The following is a 25,249-nucleotide window of genomic DNA, read 5'->3' on the forward strand; positions in this document are numbered from 1 at the left end:
TCGAAAGGGTTTTTTTTAAATATAGAATATTTAGTGAGCGGCAGTTCCGCGGGCGATAACGCCATCTTGATAAAGACGGCTTCAAGCTGACAGAAAGGCGACAGTAACTCAAGTAACCACGCGTTACAACAGTGGCCGTGCAGAACAGCGTCTTTGAACGCTCAAGTCGAACCTTAAAGTGGACAAACCACCGAACTACAGCAGCAGAAGACCAAGGACATATATCCAGAGACTGTAATTCTATCAGAGGTGGTTCTGATTTAAGCCTCGTTCCTGAACACAAAATCTGTACTGACTTTCCCAGCGCAATACTAAACTCGTAGTGCAACTTTATTTCATTCATTCAACACTCACGACATCCTACAACTAACTAACACCATCCTACATGTTTTTATGGATGTAGGAGGGCACCGGGGTCACAGAGCGCAAACTCCACACACTCACAGCTCCGGGGGTCGGGATCGAACCAACGTTCAGGAGCCGTCGGCTCGGGCGGCAGTTCTACGAATTGCCGCGGTGGTGGGCCTTCGTAACGGCGATTAACTTAGTTCGCTGGTTGGGTCTAAAGCCACCCAGTCCCGCCAGGGCGGGTACAGGTGCCAAAAAGGTCAGACTAAGTGCACTGAAATCTCCACCCCTCTTCCTCCTCCATGTCCTCCGACCTATCCTGACCCCCACCGCTGATCCTCGGTGGAATTCGCCCCACTCCCAGCCTTTCCGCAAACCAACTGTTCTTCCCGGGTGGTGGGAGTGAACGGTGCGGCAAAAGCGATCGTCGCGGCGAGCCAAGGCCGACCGTTGCTTCCTGCAGCTCGAACATGGCTTCCGCAGCCAAGGCCGACACTCTCGCCGAGGCTTTAAACTGTTCCATCTGCCTTGATCTGTTTGCCGATCCGGTTTCTCTGTCGTGTGGGCACAACTTCTGCCACACGTGCGTCACCGAGTTCTGGCGGAACAAGGAGATAAACTCCTGCCCGGAGTGCGGAGAGGTCCTCCCAGAAAGGACCCTCAGGATCAACCGGGCCTTGGCGAGCCTAGCCGAGAAAGCAAGAAAATCCACCCCGAGCTCGAAAAGGGCCGAAGGCAGACTGTGTAAGCAACATCAGGAAGATGTAATGCTCTTCTGTGACGATGACAACGAGTTAATCTGTCTGAAATGTGTAGCAGCGCCCGAACATGGAGACCACCGTTTCATGTCCATTAATGAAGCTGTTGAAACTTACAAGGTAAACAAAAAAATTCTCAGATTTTATTTTTTTCATCGGTATTTGCAGGCAAATGTTCATCTCCTGAGTTCTTATTTTATTGCAATCCCAGGACCGGATGAAATCATCCTTTGAGACCCTCACAGCCAAGCAAACAGGGATTGTTGAAATGGAGTGGCAGCAGAGACTGAAGATTTCCAGAATTAAGGTAAGCTTTCCTATGTTAACTTTACCCATGTTTTCGATGTTATGTTGCCTTTCTTGCAAAATGAAAGGTTGATTCGGGCACCAGTGGATTAGCAAAATGACAGATGTTGGAATGCAGTGGTAACACCCAGGCTTCTGAAAAGGGTAGCTGAATGGATTATGGAGGCATCAGTAATGACTTTTCAAGAATTACTAGATTCAGGAATTTTCAGAGGACTGGAAAATTGCAAATGTCACCCCACTCTGGGAGACAGAAGAAAGGAAATTGTAGGCCAGTTAGCCTGAGTTCAGTGATTGGGAAGATGTTGCAGTTTATTATTAAGGAAGAGGTTTCATTGTACTTGCAGGCCGAAGTCAGGAGAAATCTTGCCTGACAAATTTGTTGGCAATCTTTGAGGAAACAGCAGGCAAGATAGACAGAAGAGAGTCAGTGGATGTTGTTTACTTGGACTTTCAGAAGGCCTTTCACAGGTGCTGCATATGCGGCTGCTTAACAAGATGAAAATACCCCATTGGTATTACAGTAAATGTACTAGCATGGATATACTGTAATATTAACTGATTGACAGGGAATAAAGGGAATGGAAACAAATCTTCCCAGATTGGTTGCCAGTGACTAGTGGTGTTCCACAGGGTTGGTATTGGTTATGCTTCTTTTAGCGTTACATAACGATGATGTAGATTATGGAATTGATGGCTTTGTGCCTAAGTTGGTGGATGATATGATATAAAGGATGGTGGAGGGGCAAGCATTGTTGAAGAAGCAGGCAGTTTACCGAAGGACTTCTATAGATTAGGAGAATGGGCAAAGAAGTGGCAGATGGAAGACAGTATAGGGAAGTGTATGGCCATGCACTTTGGTAGGAGTAAAGACTTCTAAATGGGGAGCAAATTCAGAAATCAGAGGTGCACAGGGACTTGGGAGTCCTAATGCAGGAATCCCTGAAGGTTAACTTGTCGGTTGAGTTGGTTGTAAGGAAGGCAAATATTACGTTAGCATTCATTCTCAGAGGACTAGAACATGACAGTAAGGATGTGATGCTGAGACTTTATAAAGCATGGGTCAGGCCACACCTGGAGTATTTTGAGCAGCTTTTGTACCTTAGCTAAGAAAGGATGTGTCAGCGTTGGAGAGGATCCAGAGGAGGTTCACAGAATGGTCCAGGGGATCAAACAGTTAATGAGGAACATTTGTTAACTTTAGACCTGTACTCCACTTGAGTTCAGAAGAATGAGGGAGAATCTCATTCACACCTATCAAATATTGAAAGGCCCAGATAGATTGGATGTGGAGAGAATGTTTCCAACAGAGAGGGAGTCCAGATCCAGAGGGCATAGGCTCAGAATACTAGAACATCCCTTTAGAACAGACATAAGGATGAATTTCTTTAGCCAGAAGATGGGGAATCTGTGGAAATTATTGCCATTGATGGCTGTGGAGGCCGCGCTACATTTAAAGCAAAGATTGAGAGATTCTTGATTAGTTGAGGTGTCAAATGTTACAGGGAGATGGCATGACATTTGGATTGGGAGGAAAAAGAAATCAGCCATGATGACATGATGCCGAGCAGACTAAATGTGATAAAAGGCCAAATTCTGCTCATATATCTTATGTCTTAGGATAATTAGTTTGTTATTGTCACGGGTAAGGAGATACAGTGAAAAGGTTTTGTAAACACACCATCTAGACAGTAAGTTCATCAAGGAAGCACAGGACGGAAAAATAAACAGATGAAATATACAGAGCTACATTTCAAGAGATATTGCCATGAAGGTAGACAAATAAATACAAGGGCAAGACAAGATAGCTTGAGAGATCATGAGCTCATCTTTGTCATATACTGGGGTCCAGTTAAGAGTCTTAAAACAAAGGCAAAGAATCCGTCCTAGAGCCTAGTGGCATGTGTCCTCAAACATTTGTATCTTCTCCCTGCTGGGAGGGGCAAGAAGAGAGTACGACCAGGGTGGGAAGGATGTGAAGATTTTGGAGAGGGTGCGGAGGAGATTTACCAGGGTGCTGCCTGGATTAGAGAGCATGTCTTATGAGGAAAGGTTGAGCAAGCTAGGGTTTTCTCTCTGGAGAGGAGGAATTGACTTGAAGGTTGAGTGAGCTAGGGTTTTCTCTCTGGAGAGGAGGAATTGACTTGAAGGTTGAGTGAGCTAGGGTTTTCTCTCTGGAGAGGAGGAATTGACTTGAAGGTTGAGTGAGCTAGGGTTTTCTCTCTGGAGAGGAGGAATTGACTTGAAGGTTGAGTGAGCTGGGGTTTTCTCTCTGGAGAGGAGGAATTGACTTGATAGAGATGTACAAGATGATCAGAGGCATAGATCAGGTGGACAGCAAGAGACACTTTTCCCAGGGATAGAAATGGCTGATAACACGATTGGGGAGGATGTCAAAGGAAAACGTCTTACACAGAGTGTGGTGAGTTTGTGGAAAGGACTGCTAGGGACGGTGGTAGAGACAGGAACATTGAAGAGACTCTTAGGTAGGCACACAGATGGAAGAAAAATGGAGGGCTACGTGGGAAGGAAGAGTTGGATTGATCTTGGAGTAGATTAAAGGATTGGCACAACATCATGGGCTGAATGGCCTGTACAGTGCTGTACATTTGGGCTTTAGTTACTGAGATGCAAGTGTATTTATTGTCAATTATGCATGAAGAGTTTTTTTTATTTGAACCTAGATTCCCATTGACCCAGACCTGCTTCACAGTATCTGTCTTAGCTGTTTTTAAAATAGTTCCACGGTTTAGAAGCCTTGGTTGCTGGCATACTATAACCAATTACAGATTAACACAGGATCTAATAATTACTGATTATCCTTTATTGTTCTCCCTGCTTCCAGAATTCTGTTACTACTCCTTTTAAGAAATCCTCACATTCGTAGACACACAAGTCTCACTCTGAAATCGTACATCATTTATAATTCTCCACGTCTCATCTCACAGGAACAGTCCCTCAAACTGCAGAGCAACATCAAAAATGAGTACGCAAAAATGCACCGAATTCTCAGTGAGAAAGAGCAACGTTTAATCAGGGAGCTCAAGAAACAAGAGGAGAACATTCTGGAAATGATGGGGCTGAATCTTCAAGAAATCCAAGACTACTTAAGTACCATTGATGTGAAAGTATCAAAGTTAAACCAAAGGATGTATGTGAGAGACAGTATGGCACTTCTGAAGGTGAGGGATTAGTTTCATTTAAGATTCTGACAAACTATGCACATTGACGGGGTGAAGTCTGAGATACTTAAGCCCATCATTGCTACTGGGGCATAGGCAGCTGACAGCAGCTTCCAGAGCCCTCTGTCCTGGGTCAGTTTTAATCTGTCCACAGGTGTAGCCTATCATTGAAAATCCTTCCTGTCTCGGGCATGAGGTCTTCAGAGCTTCTGCTGGTGTTTCTGTAGCTCTTGGTTGTCACGGGGATGGTGTTGGTATCCCCAAGCCCAAAGCTCCTCCTTCATCAGCCAGGCTTGGGAGTGTCCATGGAGGAGTCGATGTCTAGATCAGTGCAACACTTTCCTGAGCCATCAAAAGTTATCTAAACCAGTCAGTTGCTTCTACAGTCTGTATGCTCTGGAACAGGTAGGGACAGGTTGTGGCCACTTCCATTCTCCTAACCTGTCTAAGTCTTTTTGCAGCTTTCCTGTTTCCTCAACGCTACCTGCCCATCCATCAATTGACTCCCAACATCTTCCTAACCACTGAGGTTAGGCTAAATGATCTATAATTCCCTTTCTGCTGCCTTCCTCCTTTATAACAAGAAGTGGAGTGACATTTGCCATTTTCCAATCCTTTGGCACCATGCCAGAGCCCAATAATTTTTGAAAGATCATTACTAATGCCTCCACAATCTTTATCGCTACCTCTTTCAGAATCCTAAGGTGCAGTTCATCTGGTCCGGGTGACTTATGTACCTTTAGGTCTTTCAGCTTTTTGAGCACCTTCTCTCTTGTAATAGTAACTGCACTCACTTCTCTTCCCTCACACCCTTAAATATAGAAACATAGAAAATAGGTGCAGGAGTAGGCCATTCAGCCCTTTAGTCTGCACCGCCATTCAGTATGATCATGGCTGATCATCCAACTCAGAACCCTGTTTTTAAAAGGCCATATCTAAATTCCTCTTAAATATAGACAATGAACCGGCCTCGACTGTTTCCTGTGGCAGAGAATTCCACAGATTCACCACTCTCTGTGTGAAGAAGTTTTTCCTCATCTCAGTTCTAAAAGGCTTCCCCTTTATCCTTAAACTGTGACCCCTCGTTCTGGACTTCCCCAACATCGGAAACAATCTTCCTGCATCTAGCCTGTCCAATCCCTTTAGAATTTTATACGTTTCAATAAGATCCCCCCTCAATCTTCTAAATTCCAGTGAGCATAAGCCTAGTCGATCCAGTCTTTCTTCATATGAAAGTCCTGCCATCCCATGAATCAATCTGGTGAACCTTCTCTGTACTGGCATACTACATCTGGCACACTGCTAGTGTCTTCCACAGTGAAGACTGATGCAAAATACTCATTAAGTTCATCTGCCCTTTTCCTTGGCCCCCATTATTATTTCTCCAACCTCATTTTCTAGCAGTCCTATATCCTCTCTCATTTCTCTTTTATTTTTTACATACTTGAAAAAGCTTTTACTATCCAGTTTGATAGTGTTTGCTAGCTTGCTTTCATATTTCATCTCTTCCCTTCTAACGACTCTTTTAGTTGCTCCCTGTAGGTTTTTAAAAGCTTCCCAGTCCTCATTATTCCTGCTAATTTTTGCTTTGTTGTCTGCCCTCCCTTTTGCTTTTACATTAGCTTTTATTTCCCTTGTCAGCCACAGTTTTATTAATTTTGCCATTTGATGATTTCTTCATTTTTGGAATACACATGTCCTGCACCTTCCTCATTTTTCCCACAAACTCACGCCATTGCTGCTCTGCTGTCATCCCTGCCAGCATCTCCTTCCAATTTAATTTGGTCTGATCCTCTCTCGTACCACCGTAATTCCCTTTACTCCACTAAAATACTGCTATGTCAGACTTTACTTTCTGCCTATCAAATGTCAATGATGGGGGAGGGGGAGCCTTGCTTGCCTCAATCTCCTTCGGAAGTGGAGGCGCTGCTGTGCCTTCTTGTTCAGGGAGGTGATGTTAAGGGACCAGGTGAGGTCATCCAGGATGTGAACTCCCAGGAACTTGTGCACTGAACTCTCTCTATGGAGGAGCCATCCTAACTGTCTTTTTACCCAGCCTAACAGTCTTTGTTCTTGTACTGCAGAACCTTCTGTCTGATGGCAAGGGGTCAAAGCGTGAGAATGATGGGAAAGCTCCTCGTCAATGCTGAGGTGCATCCCGTGCTTCCTCCATAATACCCTGCGTGGAAGTAAATCAGATTTTACTGCATCGAAGCCAGTCGTTCACCCTGAGCATGTGGGCAGCTCAACAGTCAGCAAATAGCTTTACAGCACCATCAGGGTTCAATTCACACCGCAGTCTGTAAGGAGTTTGTATGTTCTCCCCATGAATGCATGGGATCCTCTATGTGCTACAGTTTCTTTCCAAAGGCATTTACTTTGGGTGAATAAGTTATGGGTATGCATCTGCAGCTTTTCTCATGTTTATGGGCGTGCAGAACTGTGGCAGCACTTGCAGGCTGCCCTAGCATGTTCCTCACTGATTTGATTTGACACAACACATTTCACTGTATGTTTTGATGGAAAAGTCACAAATAAAGCTGATCTTTATCCAATGTCCATCTTCTTGCTCCACCCATCACCCTTCAGCCTAAGATTCCCTTTACTCTGATCTTCATCAATAGCTGACTGGTCTTTGCCCTTACAATCACTGGATGTCTTCATCACAACTGGATAATGTAGTCACAAGTTTAAAGAGATTAGCTTTATTGGTCACATCTACATTGAAGCGTACAGTCAGATGTGTCATTTTGCGTTAACGACCAACACAGTGCTGGAGCAGCCATCAAGTATCGCCCCGTTTCTGGTGCCAACGTAACATGCCGTAACTCACTAACCCTAACCCATATATCTTTGGAATATGGGAGGAAAACAGAGCACCCAAAGGAAACCCATGCAGTCACGGATAGAATTCCTTACGGAGAGCGGCGGGACTGGAACCCCAGTCGGTGGATTGCTGGCACTGTGAAGTGATTGTGTTAACTGTCTATTAGTTCCTGTCTCACGTCCCACTATCCCAGATACTCTCATATTGTCTGACCCTTGTTGCACTGCCTCAGACACTTTCACATCGTTTGACCCTTGGTCCACTCTCAGACACTGTCACATCGTTTGACCCTTGGTCCACTCTCAGACACTCTCACATCGTTTGACCCTTGGTCCACTCTCAGACACTCTCACATCGTTTGACCCTTGTTCCACTCTCTCAGACACTCTCACATCGTTTGACCCTTGGTCCACTCTCAGACACTCTCACATCGTTTGACCCTTGGTCCATTCTCTCAGACACTTTCACATTGTTTAACCCTTGGTCCACTCTCTCAGACACTCTCACATCGTTTGACCCTTGGTCCACTCTCTCAGACACTGTCACATCGTTTGACCCTTGGTCCACTCTCTCAGACACTGTCACATCGTTTGACCCTTGGTCCACTCTCTCAGACACTCTCACATCGTTTGACCCTTGGTCCACTCTCAGACACTCTCACATCGTTTGACCCTTGGTCCACTCTCTCAGACACTGTCACATCGTTTGACCCTTGGTCCACTCTCAGACACTCTCACATCGTTTAACCCTTGGTCCACTCTCTCAGACACTCTCACATCGTTTGACCCTTGGTCCACTCTCTCAGACACTCTCACATCGTTTGACCCTTGGTCCACTCTCAGACACTCTCACATCGTTTAACCCTTGGTCCACTCTCTCAGACACTCTCACATCGTTTGACCCTTGGTCCACTCTCTCAGACACTCTCACATTGTTTGACCCTTGGTCCACTCTCAGACACTCTCACATCGTTTGACCCTTGGTCCACTCTCTCAGACACTCTCACATCGTTTGACCCTTGGTCCACTCTCTCAGACACTCTCACATCGTTTGACCCTTGGTCCACTCTCTCAGACACTCTCACATCGTTTGACCCTTGGTCCACTCTCTCAGACACTCTCACATCGTTTGACCCTTGGTCCACTCTCTCAGACACTCTCACATCGTTTGACCCTTGGTCCACTCTCTCAGACACTCTCACATCGTTTGACCCTTGGTCCACTCTCAGACACTCTCACATCGTTTGACCCTTGGTCCACTCTCTCAGACACTCTCACATCGTTTGACCCTTGGTCCACTCTCTCAGACACTCTCACATCGTTTGACCCTTGGTCCACTCTCTCAGACCCTCTCACATCGCTTGACCCTTGGTCCACTCTCTCAGACACTCTCACATCGTTTGACCCTTGGTCCACTCTCAGACACTCTCACATCGTTTGACCCTTGGTCCACTCTCTCAGACACTCTCACATCGTTTGACCCTTGGTCCACTCTCTCAGACACTCTCACATCGTTTGACCCTTGGTCCACTCTCTCAGACACTCTCACATCGTTTGACCCTTGGTCCACTCTCTCAGACACTTTCACATCGTTTAACCCTTGGTCCACTCTCTCAGACACTCTCACATCGTTTGACCCTTGGTCCACTCTCTCAGACCCTCTCACATCGCTTGACCCTTGGTCCACTCTCTCAGACACTTTCACATCGTTTGACCCTTGGTCCACTCTCTCAGACACTCTCACATCGTTTGACCCTTGGTCCACTCTCTCAGACTCTCTCACATCGCTTGACCCTTGGTCCACTCTCTCAGACACTTTCACATCGTTTGACCCTTGGTCCACTCTCTCAGACACTGTCACATCGTTTGACCCTTGGTCCACTCTCTCAGACACTCTCACATCGTTTGACCCTTGGTCCACTCTCTCAGACACTCTCACATCGTTTGACCCTTGGTCCACTCTCTCAGACACTGTCACATCGTTTGACCCTTGGTCCACTCTCTCAGACACTTTCACATCGTTTAACCCTTGGTCCACTCTCTCAGACACTCTCACATCGTTTGACCCTTGGTCCACTCTCTCAGACACTCTCACATCGCTTGACCCTTGGTCCACTCTCTCAGACACTCTCACATCGTTTGACCCTTGGTCCACTCTCTCAGACACTCTCACATCGCTTGACCCTTGGTCCACTCTCTCAGACACTTTCAAATCGTTTGACCCTTGACCCAAGTTTCAGAAGAGAAAGTGTCAGCATTATAATCAGTTTATTTCATCATCAGATTCAGTAATTCGTAGCATTCTGTGGGGGTTGCCAGGGAGAGAGTATTTTAATGACAGTACCCTGTTTCACATATAAGGACCGAAAACAAGTCAGAAAATGCTGAGCCAGCAACTGGAAAGAGAAGCAGAAAATCAGGTTTAAGACCCTTGCACGGGCTGAGTGGAATAGTTTATCCTGGACAAACTCTGGCACGGCCTGGTGACACTGAAGGCGTTGATGTTGCCTCGCTGATCAGATTCTGTGCTGCTGTCCACCACACATCCTCCTGTTAACCTTGTGGGTTTCCCAGGGGGTGTGGCTCTGTAACATGACCACCCCCCACACAGTCTGGTGGCAGTTTAGAATCGGATGAAGTTGGTGGGAGTGAGTAGGATACAGGGGGATAAGTAGGGGAATGGGAATGATTGGATTGCTATGAGAACTGATATAGAATCATTGGCTAAATGGTCTCCTTTGTCTGCCTGAGGTCAAGGACAGCCTGTCCTGTAGTTGGAACAGGGCTTGTTCTGCTGTTGTGATTTTGTTACTGTTGTTTGGTTGTTCCTTTGAACACTGTGGGCATGCTACGTAGGCGCCAGAGTGTGTGGAGATCTTTGTGAACTTCTCCCAGCATGTCCTTGAGTTGTGTTAGTTGTTATCATAAGACAGTGCATTTCACTGCCTGTTTCGATGCTCTGTATGTCTGTTAAATAAATGAAACTGAACCTGAACTGTGTAACTCACGATGTTAGAAACTCACATCAGGTCCCCCCTCAGCATCTACCACTCCAGAGAAAACAGCCCAAGTGTGTGCAGCCCCTCCTCTGTCGGACCGGGGTGTCGCATTGTTTTTTTTCTTGTAGTTTAACATTCCTGTGCTTACTTGTATTTTTATATAATCACCTATATCCATGAAACTGTTCAGTGAATTTTCCAGTAGTTATGGTACAGTAGCTTCTGTATTTTTTCAAAAGCTTCTTAGTTTTCAGTAGCAGGTTTCCCACCACTTGAATTTGGCTATTTTATAGGTTAATTTGGGTGGCAAGATGGGGATATGTCTCTAGCAAAGGAGGTGTAAGGTGCTCCTTCCCTCCAATAGCCTGCAGGTCACCCTTGGGCAAGGTGTAGCACCTGCTTAGCCCCCCCGATCAGGGTCACGTCAAGCCATGGGTCAGGTGGTGGATGGTTGGATGAGCAGCCGGTGCATGTCACAAGTCCTGGTTATTCGACCACTGATGCCAGGCAGACAATCTCTGAAGACTATTGATAATGGTTGGGGTCACCCATCTTGTAAAGACACTGCCCAGAAGAAGGCAATGACAAACCATTCCTGTAGAAACATTGCCAGGAACGGTCGTGGTCGTGAGATCGTGATCATTACATCATACGATGTAGCACATGATGAAGATGATAGGTTAATTGTTATCACTGGCATTTTGATCTCTCTAGTCTGACCATGACTGCTTTTTCCTTGTTCTCTCAGCTTCTTTCTTTGTTCTTGTTACACTTAAAAAATCAGTCGTACACCACAGGGTTTATGCCTCTTTTTTACTTCTGAAGGACCTGTGGATTACAAAAACACTAGGGCCCAACACCTCTGTCCCGTATGGAAATATTTCAAAACTATTGATTCCATGTTCAGGTAATTAATGACTGTGATATTTGTTAGCACCCAATAATAGATACCTCAAAGAAGTTGTACCGTTAAGGTTAACCGTTCATGGGCTGAGGAATCCCATGCCGCCACAGGGGAGAGCATACACACTTCTTATGGACAGTGCTGGAAGTGAACCCAGATGGCTTGTTATTTGTCCTGATGAAGGGTCTCAGCATGAAACATTGGCTTTTTATTCCTCTGCACAGATCTGCTGAGTTCTTCCAACATTTTGTGTGTGTCGCTCCTTATTTCCAGCATCTACAGAATCTCTTGTGTTATTTTGTTAGTAATTGTACAGAAAGTGATTTATAGGAGAGCTGATTGAAATGCTAACGACACATTCTAATCAACATTTCAGAATCAGGTTTAATATCATTGGCATATGTTGAGAAGTTTGTTAATTTTATGGCAGCAGTACATGATAAATAAATATAGAGGGAAAAACCCGAATTGCCTATCAAAAGTATTCACCCCCTTGGCGGTTTTCATGTTTTATTGTTTTACAACATTGAATCACAGTGGATTTAATTTGGATTTTTTGACATGATCAACAGAAAAAGACTCTTTAGTGTCAAAGTGAAAACAGCTCTACAAAGTGATCTACATTAATTACAAATATAAAAACTCAAAGCAATTGATTGCATAAGTATTCACCCCTTTCAAGTCAGTATTTAGTAGATGCACCTTTGGCAGCAATTACAGCCTTGAGTCTGTGTGGGTAGGTGTCTATCGTATTTTTTCCCTTTCTTCTTTACTAAACTGCCCAAGCTCCATCAGATTGCACAGGGCTCGAGAGTGAATAGCTCTTTTCATGTCCAGCCATAAATTTTCAATTGGATTGAGAGCTGGACTCTAACATGGCCATTCCAGGACATTAACTTTGTTGTTTTTAAGCCATTCCTGTGTACCTTTGATTTTATGCTTGGGGTCTTTGTTTTGCTGGAAAACAAATCTTCTCCCAAGTTGCAGTTCTCTTGCAGACTGCATCACAATTTCCCTGTATTTTGCTGCATTCAGCTTATCCTCTGCCTTCACAAGCCTTCCGGGGCCTGCTACAGTGAAGCATTCCCACAGCATGATGTCGCCACCACCGTGTTTCATGACGGGGATGGTGTGGGATGTGTGGTGTTTCAGTTACACCAAGCATAGCATTCAGTCTGATGGCCTAAAAGCCTAATTTTAGTTTATCGGACCATAGAACCTTCCAGCTGACTTCGAAGTCTCCCACGTGCCTTCTGGCAAACTCTAGCTGAGGTTTCATGTGAGTTTTTTCAACAGTGGCTTTCTCTCTGCCACTCTCCTCATAAAGCTGCGACTGTTGAAGCACCCGGGTAACAGTTGTTGTATGCGCAGTCTCTCCCATCTCAACCACTGAATCTTGCGACTCCTCCAGAGTTGTCACAGGTCTCTTGGTGGCCTCTCTCGTTAGTCTCCTTCTTGCACGGCCATGCAGTTTCTGAGGATGGTCTGCTCTAGGCAGATTTACAGCTGTGCTATATTCTTTCCATTTCTTGATGATTGACTTAACTGTACTCCAAATGATATTCAGTGACTTGGAAATGTTTTTGTATCCATCTCCTTACTTGTGTTTTTTCAATAGCCTTTTCGTGGAGTTGCTTGGAGTGTTCTTTTGTCTTCATGGTGTAGTTTTTGCCAGGATACTGACACCAGCAGTTGGACCTTCCAGGTACAGGTGTATTTTTACTACTGTTATGTACCCCTAGGGTTCATATTTTCTGTGGACAATCACTTTAAAATGTCGGGAGAATGAGACTGGCTTTTGGACGCTGTTTGAGCTGTTACAGAGAGAGAGAGAGGGATGAAGCCTGCCTTGAGATGGTGTTTATACGAACTCTAAAGCTTGTTTTGAATACACAAGGACACTGCCTGCTTGTGAGTTCTTACAGAGAGAGACGATGAGCAGCTCGTGGGTCGCCATGGTGACCGAGGATGGCGTTATTTGATGGACAGCTGGTGTTCAGCACGGTGAGATAAATAGGAGGTCCACTGATAGACCTACAGACGTACGGTTTTGGAGACTGGATGAGCTGCTTGTGCCCACAGGAAGGTGGGTTTGTGTAGGATTGATTCGGGGAAATGGATCGGTGGCTCTCGCAATGCAGAGGGGATGTGACCGGTGGGGAGTTATTTGTGTGCCCACCCTTGCCTGGGTGATAATTCCACCACAGAAGAACAGTCGCCTTTGTTTGTGGTCACAGTCGGTGACTGTAAAGGAAGAGAAGAGGGGAGAAGGTTTGAAACAGAAGAAACCTAGTGACAAAGAGGTCACTGTTTGGACTCTCTCCTCTGTAGCCCGAAAGGGTGAGTTTGAGTTCCATTCGAATACGAAGGTGTGACTGTCATGTAGTTAATCCACAGGAGTGGGTTCTCTGGTGAGGGGGAAACCTTTGTGAATACCACATTTGTGTTTACCCTTGTCTGAGTGAGGTAGTTCACTGAAGAAAGGCACCCCTGGGGCAAATCGCTGTTGGAGTTATTTCGTATGTCATGGAACTGGATAAGTGGCTATCACATTGTGTGTGATTGGGGTAACCTTGTGTGGAAAGTACCTGTGTGTGATAATCCGGGCCTGGGTTGGTAGTTTTACCATTTGAAGATGGTACCTCAGTGATAAACTACTGTTGGTGATAATCCATACGTGGATTTTGTTCGAGTATCCTGTGGCCACCACTTTGGGATGACCCGTAGCTGAATCTGGGTGTGGTACCATCTGTGTTGAAAGAATATTTGTGTGTGGAGTGGAACAACTTCAGAAATAAAAGCTACTGTTATTGTTATTTTGGAATAGCGACATAATTGCCTTCTCACAACATACGCCTGTGGATTACAAATCTCCCCCTCCCTCTCTCCCCCCTCCCTCCTCCCTCTCCCCTCTCTCTCTTCTCCTCCCCCACCAAATACCACAAACTGAACTTTACTCATCAATTGTAAGACTGGATTCATTTACCCCTAGACTTGAAGAAGCTTGGTTTTCCTTTTTCCACACTTATATATATAATTATTGCTAACCTGTTTGATAGATTTGCATTTAATGTACTGTATTGCGTAGTTATAATAAACACTATTAGTTTATAGCAATACCAGACTCCAAAGTGTTTTCCATTTCTGCTGGTTCTTTAACCCGTCACGGGGTACGTGACACTACAATCAATTGAAACACCTTGACTGAACACAGGTCTCCAAAACCAGATCTCCGTTTCACTAATTATATGTGACTTCTAAAGTCAGTTGGCTGCACCAGTAATGATTTGGTGTGTCATATTAAAGGGGGGAGGGGCGTTGAATACTTATGCAATCAATTATTTATGTTTTATATTTGAATTAATTTAGATCACTTTATAAAGATCTGTTTGCACTTTGACACGAAAGAATCTTGTCTGTTGATCAGTGTCAAAAAAAGTCAAATTAAATCTACTGTGACTCCAAATGTTGTAAAACAATAAAACATGAAAACTTCCAAGGAGAGTGAATACTTGTTATAAGCACTGAGTTGTGTGTGTGTGTGTGTGTGTGTGTGTGTGTGTGTGTGTGTGTGTGTGTGTGTGTGTGTGTGTGTGTGTGTGTGTGTGTGTGTGTGTGTGTGTGTGTGTGTGTGTATCAAGTAGTTAAGTTAAAATATGTACTGCAAAAAAAAACAAATAAGAAAGAAGTAGGGAGGTGCTGTTCATGGGTAAAACATATAGAAATCAGATGGCAGTCTCTCGTACCTCCCATTCATCTTTGATTGTTTCTTTTCCCCACTTGCTTACACTGGCTGTAGCTCTGTAGGCATTTAATCTCTCCGCATATCTCTGGGTTGACAGAAACTCAACTTGGCGATATACACCCTTTGTGGGCAGCATGGCGGCGTGGAGGTCAGCGTAAAGCTTTACAGCGCCAGTGATGGGTTCAATTCCTGCTGCTGCCTGTAAGGAGTTAGCACGTTCGCCCTCTGACCATGTGTTTTGGTTTCCTCCCTATTCTAAGTGATGTATGGGATAGTAGGTGCATTGGTCACATGGGTGTAACTGGGTGGGGTGGTTTCATTAGGCCAGACGACCTGTTACCGTTCTGTAAATCTAAGTAAAATATAAATACAGACTCCTCAGAATACCACTTACACCTCAACATCCGCTTGTAAAGCCGTCGTATCTTCAGCGTCTCCTTGGTGGAAATAATTCGAATGTCACTGTAATTCCTGCTCTCAGTGTCACTCTGGGTCTAATTTTTGTGTTTATTGTTTATTTCAGGAAGAAGCTCTGCATAAGACAAGGTAGAGTCTGCCACTCACTGAAACCCTGACCAGTTTGGTTCAAAGAAAGCAGTAGAAATGTGCTTATTACTCACTACTTTGTTTCTCTTTCTGCACTATTTAATTAATGTAACTTTATATGTACTTACTGTAATTTACAGATTTTGTTATGTATGGCAATGTACTGCCTTCTCATTATAACAACAAACTTCACGGCATATGTCTGTGATATTAAACCTAATTCAAGATTTAAAGATTCACAGAACATATAAATTATACAACTTTGAAATTTGTTTGCTTACAGGCAGTCACAAACCAACAAACCAGAAAGAACCCAATTTTTTTAAAAAAGCCAAAATAAAGACCAACCCCCAATGTGTTCAGAAAGAGGGGAAAAAACACACACATATTGTAAACAATAGCAGCAAGCGACAACAACAGCATTCCAATCCAAACTGAGTCCTTGGATCCAACTCCCTGGAGCAGTTTGGAGTAGGCCCGAAGCCTCGGTGTCAGTTCATCACATTAGTGGGGAAAATGGTCACAAGGTTCACAGACACCAAGCACAGCAGCCGGAGGTAGTTTCACAGCCTCAGTATTGCAGAGAGAGGAGTAAACATCGCGGGAGAGCGAGCAAAATCGCACAGCCTGCCTTTGTGGTCTACCTGGGCTATCCAAACAACAGATTGAACCTCGCATTAGGACTCGGGCTCCGCTGTGGTGAATCACTCCAGGCCTAGAACACGCCACCCAGTGATTCACTTCGGGCCTAGATTTAACTGCTGAAGAAGCCATTCTCGGGCCTCTCCAAATCGGCTCAGAGTGATCCAACCTCACACCTGCGTTAGCTGGATGGGCATCGAAACCCCTCTGTCTCAACTTCTCTCTGTCTAACTCACTCCAACTCTATCTGCATCCTGATTCAATTTCCATTCTATCATAATCAAGTTTATTATCACTGACATACAGTAGCTTGTGAAATTCATTGTTTTGGGCAAGCTGTACGTGCAAAATTACTGTAAGTTACATTAAAAAATGAGGTAGTGTTCAAGGGTTCCTGGTCTGTTCAGAAATCCGATAATAAAGTGGCGGAAGACATTCCGGAATCTTCTAAGTGTGGGTCTTCACGCTGCTGTATTTCCTCCCTGATAGTGATGAGAAGAAAAAGGCATGTCCCAGATGGTAATGATGAATGCCACCTTCTTGAGGCATCGCCTCTTGAAGACTTCCTTGATGGTGGGGAGGAGGGTTGTGCCTGTGATGAAATTGGCTGAGTCTATAACCCTCTGCAGCCCCTTTCAATCTTCTGTATTGGAACCTCCGTACCAGGCGGTGATACAACCAGCCATAATGCCTGCCACAGTGCATCTGTAGCAATATGCTATAGTGACATACCAAATCTCCTCAAATTCCTAATGACTTATAGTGCCTTCATCATGATCTCATCGATATGTTGAGCAAAGGACAGATCCTCGGAGATGTTGATGTCCAGGACCGTTTGCTGTCAGATGAGCCTGATAACTCTGCAATGCCCAGTTATGGTGTTAAAGGTCCATCTAGGATTGGACAGCATTGTTCTGGACTTCAATAACCATCTTTCTGATGTTTGCAGGATGGCCGAGGAAGAGAACCAACCAGCACTGGTGGAAGTTGGCCTGGCTATTGAAAAATTCAACGGCCCCATACAGTACATCACATGGAAAGAAATGATTGATTCCTTGAATACCGGTAAGACTCATACATTCCTGCTTCTGTCTGATCACTCCTCTTGCACTGCTGGTGAGGTTACATTAGTGAGACAGAAAAGTCCACAGAAACTCTTTATACAGCCCAGTCTGTCACAGGCAAAGCCGTGCCCATCATTGAGCTCATCTGCAAGGGGCGCTGCCACAAGAAAGCAGCATCCATCTTGACCATTCGCTCTTCTCGCTACGACCGTCGGGCAGAAGGTACAGGAGCCTTAGGCCCGACACCAGCAGCTTCCAGAACAGTTTGTACCTTACAACCGTCGGGCTCTTGAACTGGTGTGGATAACTTCACTCATCTCAATGCTGAACTGATTTCACAGCCTACCACTCTCTTCTGCACTCTACAATGCAGTATTATTTCTTTACCTTTTATTATTTGCTCTGTTTTTCTTCTTTTATACATTGGTTATTTGTCAGGAGGGCAGAGGGATGAATACAGGGCCCTGGTGGAGAACTTTGTCAAACAGTGCAAGCTGAATCATCTGTAGCTCAGCATGAGTAACACAAAGGCGATGGTGATGGATCCTGCACTGCTCCCTGTTACTGTTGATGATGAGGTCCTACAACTACCTGGGGGTGCACCTGGATGACAGACTTGAGTGGAGCACCAACACAGAGGCTGTGTACAAGAAGGGCCAGAGTCACCTCTACTTTCTGAGGAGACTGAGGTCTTTTGGAGTCTGCAGGCCTCTCTTTCACATGTTCTACCAGTCTGTTGTCGCCAGTACAGTCTTCTATGTGGTAGTGGGCTGGCACAATGGCATTAACATGGGTGATGCTAACGGGCACAATAAACTGTTCAGGAAGACTGGCTCTGTCATAGGAGTCAAACTGGATACACTGGAGGCTGTGGTAGAGGAAAGGACCCTATGGGAAATCCTGGCAGTTCTGGACAATGTTTCTCTCACTCTGCAAGCCACCTTGGCTGAACAGAGGAGCACTTTCAGTCATAGACTGAGATAACTGCGCTGCTCCAAAGAGCACTGTGTAAGGTCATTCTTACCCTCAGCCATTAGGCTCTATAATGAGTCAACCTACAGCCAGTGAAACACTGTTAGACTGTTATTAAGCTCTTTTTACCAGAGCTCACTTTTCCACATCCTGTTATCGGGGAAACCCTATGCAATACTCCATCACCTTCTTACCTAGGTGGTGTGAATGTGTTCCCATTACTGTATAATATTACAGTAATTCTTGCACTACATCCTATCGGTGTGAACTTGGAAATCTTGTAACTTTGACTTGTAAATCTTTTACATCTTATTTTTAAGGTAACTTTTTAAAAATTCTTTCTTACTTCTCTTCTAATATTTATATCCGTGCACTTGTAATGCTGCTGTGAGACTGTCATTTCCCCTGTGATCAATAGACTATCTTGTATCCATAAACTTTGAGTGGGAGAGAGCATGCATGTGTTAAAATGTGGCTCCCTTCTGAGAATGTGAATTTCAGAGGGACGTAGTGCCTCAGGGTTCCATGTGGAAGGGTTAGAACCAGTGGAGGTTTGAGATCAGAGTTTTCCTTCTGCTAGATGAGCTGCTAACCATGACTGACAAGCCCCATCTGCCCAAAGCAACTGGTTTTAAGGTGCCAGCAGCCACCTTTACCCCTTCTGCTGTCTGTAGAAATGGTTCCACTGGACTTAGTAGCTAATGCAGACGTGAAGGCCAGGAGCTGGACTTGGTTGTCAGAGGCTACTGGGAGCACTTATAGGCGGCAGGAGCTTACCCCCACTACCTTCCCCAGCTATAACAACCTTAAGGAACCATTATCCCCGTAACTGTGTTTAAGTTTCTCTCGGTGCTCCAGTTTTCCCTCATTTGCCATAGGCATGTGGGTTGATATTTTAAATGTTTCTTCTCCCAGGATCTTAATCTGATAAAACATTCTAGCTAGAACCTCCCACCACACCCTCTCTATCTATTACCTCAGTCACTGCACTGCACTGTAAACACTGCAACCCACTTTTAAGAATGCTGTTTACATGATGGTTCTTATATACTTATGCACATTTTGTTCCATATCTGCTCCTTTAACCTCTAATTTTATACAATTCTTTATTCTTTATAATTGTTGAATGTTGTTGTTTTTTGTTGCATGTTACTCCCGGACCAACACAACACAGCAAATTCCTGATACACTTGTATGTAATCTATAATGTCAGTAAAGTTGATCCCGTTAGCCAGCCACTCTGAGTTGCCCGGGGCTACACTGGCAGAGCTCAGTAAGCTGTGGAGAGAGTAAATCACAAACACAAGAAAATCTGCAGATGCTGGAAATCCAAAGCAACACACACAAAAAGCCAGGCGACATCTATCGAGTATAGCCGGCGTTTTGGGCCGAGACCCTTCTTCTGGACTTCTTGTCCTGAAAAAGAGTCTCGGCCCGAAACGTTGACTGTTTACTCTTTTCCATCAATGCTGCTGACTTGCTGAGTTCCTCCGTTTTGTGTGTGTGCCTACGGAGAGAATCGGGCAGTTCATTTATTTTTTCTTACTGAGATACAGTGCAGAACAGGCCCTTCTACCCCTTTGGACTGCAACCCCAGCTTCATCAGAGGGCAATTTCTGGTGACCAATTAACTTACTAAACAGGTATGTCTTTGAACCAGAGCACCCAGAGGAAACCCACGTGGTCACGGGGAGAATTTACAATGTCCTTACAGGCAGCATCGGGAATTGAGCCCAGGTCACCTATACTGTAAAGTGTTGTGCTAACCACTACGCTACCACGCCAGCCATCAAGACTTCCATTGGACATGTCGACTGGTGATTTCCCTCCACAGATACTGCCCGACCTGCTGATTTCCTCCAGCATTTTGTATGTGTTGGGCCAGATTCCAGCTTCTGCGGAATCTCTTGTATCTTCACTGTGAATAACCTGCGGTGTAGATGAGTGCCAGGGTTAGGGCCCCTCGGTAGTGTAGAGGTTAGCGTGACTCTGTTACAGCTCGGAGCATCAGGAGAGATTCAATTCCAGTGACATCTGTAAGGAGTTTGTACATCCTCCCGGTGACCATGTGGGTTTCCTCCGGGTGCTCCGGTTTCCTCCCACAGTCCAAGGATGTGCTGGTTAGTGGGTTAATTGGTCATTGTGAATTGTCCTGTGATCAGGATAGGGTTAAATGGGTGGTGTGGCTGGTTGGGCTGGAAGCTTTCCAGGCTCTATCTCTAAGTGAGTAAAGTGCTGCATGAGTGCAGCTGATGTACGACTGCTTTATGTGCAGCAGAGCTGGCAATCACGCAACTCACATGCGGAGGTTCCGGCAAGGGCTCGCAGCTGAGCGCCACTCCCCGGCGTGGGGCAGGTCAAGCCCCTCAGTCGGAAGTGAGCAGCAGAGGGGGAGGTGGGAGGGAGACCAGTAAAGGCTTTTATAAAAAACTGTAAAGACTAGCTTTTTTTTTTGCCACGTCTACCTCGAAACGTCGGTCAAATGCGCTATCATGTCAATGACAAATAGTCTGAGTATGTGCTCACTTCCGGTGCCATCGTAGCAAGCCCACAGTTCACTAACCCTAACCCATACATCTTCTGAAAGTGGGAGGAAACCAGAGCACCCAGCGGAAACCCACGCAGTTGCAAGAACATTCTCCCTACAGGCAGCAGCAGGAACTGAACCTGGGTCACTGTCGCTGTAAACTGTTAACGTTAACTGCTGTGCAAACAGGCCGCCTGCCTTGGCCAGGGGAAGGTGGCCTAGTCGGGACGTCGAATGGCGGTGATAAGGTTGAAGAAGAAGGGGAATGTGGGGTCCTGAGGAGATTGTAGGTACTAGAAGACATTATGGGAAGGGAAAGAATTCAGGGTGGGATGGCAGCATAATGGTTAGCGTAATTGCCTAACAGTGCCAGCGATCGCAGATTGGGGTTTGATTCTGCCTGGGTTTACTGCTGGTAAGGAATTGGTGTGTTCTCCCAGTGACAGTATGGGTTTCCTCCCACATTCCAAAGGTGTGCTCGTTTGGGTCGGTAAGTTCTGGGCGTCTATGTTGGTGCCAAAAGCATTGGTGATGCTTGCAGGCTGCCCTGCTAAATCCCTGCTGACTTGATTTGATGCAAACGACACATTTCCTTGTAGGTTTCAACGCTTTGATATACATGCGACAAATATAGCTAATCTTAACCTTAAACCTTTCTGATCCATGTACCTATCTGTCTTTTAAAAGTGGTTGTTATACCTGCCTCAGTCATTTTCTCTGGCAGCTTGTTCCACAGATACTGAATACCACAATAACGTTGTCCTTCACGTTCCTATTAAATCCTCTCGCTAAACCTGTGCCCCGTTGAACCACTAACAGGGAGAAGGACCAGGAGAGAATTCTGACACCCATATGGCAAGGAAGTAAACAGCAGCCTGGGATATGCTTTCCCAGATCCTAAGGTCAGGGCAAGCAAGATGAGAGTGGAAGGGACCCACAGATCACTGGTGCCCTGAGGAATGCTTGCAACACGCACTTAAAGTGCAGAGATTTTCATCTGGTCACTCATCATATTTACCTTTCACCCCCTTCAGCTCCGGCCCCGTTAACTCTGGACCCGAGGACGGCCAACCCTTGGCTCATCGTGAACAAAGACCAGACCAGCGTGTGGTGCGGAAACAGGCGGCAGGAGCTCCCCGACACCCCGATGAGGTTCGACCGCAGGGCTTATGTCCTGGGCTCGGAAGGATTCGCGTCAGGGAGGCACTACTGGGAGGTGGAGGTGGGCGACAAGATCTGGTGGGGTGTGGGGGTCGTCAAGGAGTCGGCCAGTCGGAAGGGCAGCAGCGACCTGAGACCTGAGACTGGATACTTCACGGTGTGTCGTCTGCCTGGGAAAGGCCTCGTTGAATTCTCCTCTCCCACGCGAGGCTCCCTCACCCCCAGCACAAATCCCAGGAACATCGGCGTGTTCCTCGACTATGAAGCCGGGCAGGTGTCATTTTACAACGCAGACGACATGTCCCATCTCCACACCTACACCCACACATTTGTGGAGAAGGTCTTCCCCATCTTTAGTCCAGGCCGGAATGACGCTGGGGATAACTCGGCTCCATTGAGAATCCGCAGGGTGAAATCCTACTGACAGCACTCCCTTCCCTCTGCAAGCCTGCCTCCTGGAAGTGTGCAGCTTTCTGTGTGACCCCTCTGCTACATTAGGGCAGCACAGTGTAGTTTATGGATTAGTAGAGCAATGCTATCAAAGTGCCAGCGACCAAGGTTCAATTCCCACCGCTGTCTGTAAGGAGTTTGCACGTTCCCTCCGTGACCGCGTGGGTTTCCTCCGGGTGCTCCTGTTTCCCCCCATACTCCAAAGACGTAAATGGGTTAGTGGGTTAATTGATGACATGGGTGTAATGGGGCAGTGAGAGCTTGTTGGCCAGAAGGGCCTGTCACTGTACTGTATCTCTCAATCAGGGGGTCCCAACATGGGGTCCAGAGACCCCTCAGTTAATTAGACCATAAGATATCGGAGCAGAAGTAGGCCATTTGCCCCTTCAAGTCCGCTCCACCATTCAATCATGGGCTAATCCAATTCTTCCAATCATCCCCACTTCCCTGCCTTCTCCCCATACCTTTTGATGCCCTGGTTAATCAAGAACCTATCTATCTCTGCCTTAAATACACCCAATGACTTGGCCTCCACAGCTGCTCGTGGCAACAAATTCCACAGATTTACCACCCACTGACTAAAGTAATTTCTCTGCATCTCAGTTCTAAATGGACATCCTTCAATCCTGAAGTCGTGCCCTCTTGTCCTAGACTCCCCTTCCAAGGGAAATAACTTTGCCATATCTAATCTGCTCAGGCCTTTTAACATTAAAATTGTAGGGTCCATGACACAAAAAAGGTTGGGAACCCCTGCTCTAAGTAAAATCTGTACAGAATGGTGTGGGCACTTCATGTCTCACCTGAGGCAGTGTTTTCTTTTAGTTTAAACAGTGTAGTTGGGATAAATTCTCAGCAATACTCCTCTGAAATGAAATAAGAGTTCAGTCACATGACTGGGGCCCTGAGGAGTATTTAAATACAGCACAACACCACTGCCATTGAAGCCTGGATGGAAAGGAAAAGGCCAGGCTGTAGGTTTACAGAGCACTGGAGTTACACTACACAGTACATAGGCCACTCAGCCCATCTCACCCATGCTGAACAACAAGCCTAGCCAAGCTATTCTCACCTGCCGGCACTTGGCCCATATCACTCTGAAGGGGACCCCAAGGGGCAACATCCACACAGAGGCTGTGAAGGGGACCCCAAGGGGCAACATCCACACAGAGGCTGTGAAGGGGACCCCAAGGGACAACATCCACACAGAGGCTGGTGGGTAAGTTGAACAAGCGGGTAGGACTAGAACATTTAAAAGACATTTGGACAGGTACTGGATAGTAGGGTTCAGTCTTTTAACCCCCCCCCCCCCCCCACACACTTTAAAACTGAGGCATCTAGTTTTCAGTTCCCCTGTGCAGGACGTTTCACCTTATCTCTTCCCCTTGAACCTCTAGAAGGTCACCCCTCAGCAGGCTTTCTTAAATAAAATCACATCAGTCACCCTGCAGTCTCCCGGCATCTCCCTCGTGGCCAGTGATGACACAAATATCCCCCTGAGGGGCCCCACATTTCCTTCCTGCACTTCCCACAATATCCTGGGGTACACCTGGGGACTTAAACTGCCTTTGTACATTTCCAGACCTCCAGACCTCCAGCATCACCTCTTCAGTAATGTGGACTCTCTTCAAAACATCAGTGTTAGCTCCCCTCCAAGTCATAGATTCATACACCACGTAGGGTGGCAGTCAGTGCATCGCTTTGCAGAACCAGCATTCTCCGAGCCGGCTTCAATTCCCACCCCACAGTAAGGAGTCTGCGTTCACCCCGTGACCACGCGAGTTTCCTTCGGGTGCTCTGATTCCCTCCCACATTCCATAGACGTCCCGGTCAGGGTGAGTGAGTGAGTGTGGCCATGCTACACTGTTGCCAGAAGCGTGCTGACAATTACGGGCTGCTCCCGGCACAATCTCTGTTAGCTGTTGATGCAGAAGCACTAAATGATTCAATGTTTCGACTTACATGTGACAAATTAAAACTAATCGTTACCTTTTAAACAGACTATTCAGCCTAACTCATCTATGCCAACTGTGTTGCCCAGTGAGATTGCTCCTTCTCTGGACTAATTGAGAAATTGTTCCTGAATCCAGTCAACATCTTCTTCCCTAACAAAACCCTTAAAGGTAGCAGTTGACATTTGGAAAGTTGAAATCCCTACAACCCTATTATTCATACACCTGTCTCCAATCGTCCTAAGTATGTGCTCCTCTGATTCACACTGTGTACCAGGGTTATGTGAAAAACTCTTTCAAGGAGCTTATAGATCATAGAACAGTGCAGCACAGGAACCAGCCTCTCAGCCCACAATATGCTGAATCAATTAAGCTAATAATTATACAGTGCCTATACAAAGTATTCACTCCCTTTGGAAGATCTCATGTTTTATTGTTCTGCAACATTGAAAAACAGTGGATTTAGTTTGGCTTTTTGACACTGATCAACAGAAAAAGACTTTTGTGTCAAAGTAAAAACAGATCTCTACAAAGTGATCTAAATTAATTACAAATCTAGGACACAAAACAATTGATTGCATAACTATTCAACCCTCCCCTCTTTAATGTGACATACCAAATCAATACTGCACAGCCAATTGGTTTTAGAAGTCACATAATTCATTAAATGGAAATCTGTTTTTGGAGACCTGTGTGTTTCAATTGACTGTACTAAAAATACACCTGTATCTGGAAGGTTCAGCTGCTGGTGAGTCAGTATCCTGGTAAAAACTACACCATGAAGACAAAAGAACACTTCAAGCAACTCTGCAGAAAGGTTGTTGAAAAGCACAGGTCAGGAGATGGACACAAGATTTCCAAGTCACTGAA

At 45.7% G+C, this 25,249-nt stretch overlaps 1 protein-coding gene across 1 annotated transcript in view; it reads left to right on the top strand.

Annotated features, from left to right (window-relative positions):
* Positions 1 to 418: 418 nt before the first annotated feature.
* Positions 419 to 25,249, top strand: part of LOC140721283 (uncharacterized) — a 44,093-nt gene continuing 19,262 nt past the window's right edge. The window contains 6 exon segments of the mRNA XM_073036144.1: positions 419 to 1,226; positions 1,318 to 1,413; positions 4,361 to 4,594; positions 15,592 to 15,614; positions 17,206 to 17,321; positions 21,854 to 22,402. Coding sequence (XP_072892245.1) covers positions 819 to 1,226; positions 1,318 to 1,413; positions 4,361 to 4,594; positions 15,592 to 15,614; positions 17,206 to 17,321; positions 21,854 to 22,402 — 1,426 coding nt within the window. The 5' untranslated portion in view covers positions 419 to 818.

Source organism: Hemitrygon akajei, chromosome 2 (genome assembly GCF_048418815.1).
Source record: "Hemitrygon akajei chromosome 2, sHemAka1.3, whole genome shotgun sequence".
Lineage (NCBI taxonomy): Eukaryota > Metazoa > Chordata > Chondrichthyes > Myliobatiformes > Dasyatidae > Hemitrygon > Hemitrygon akajei.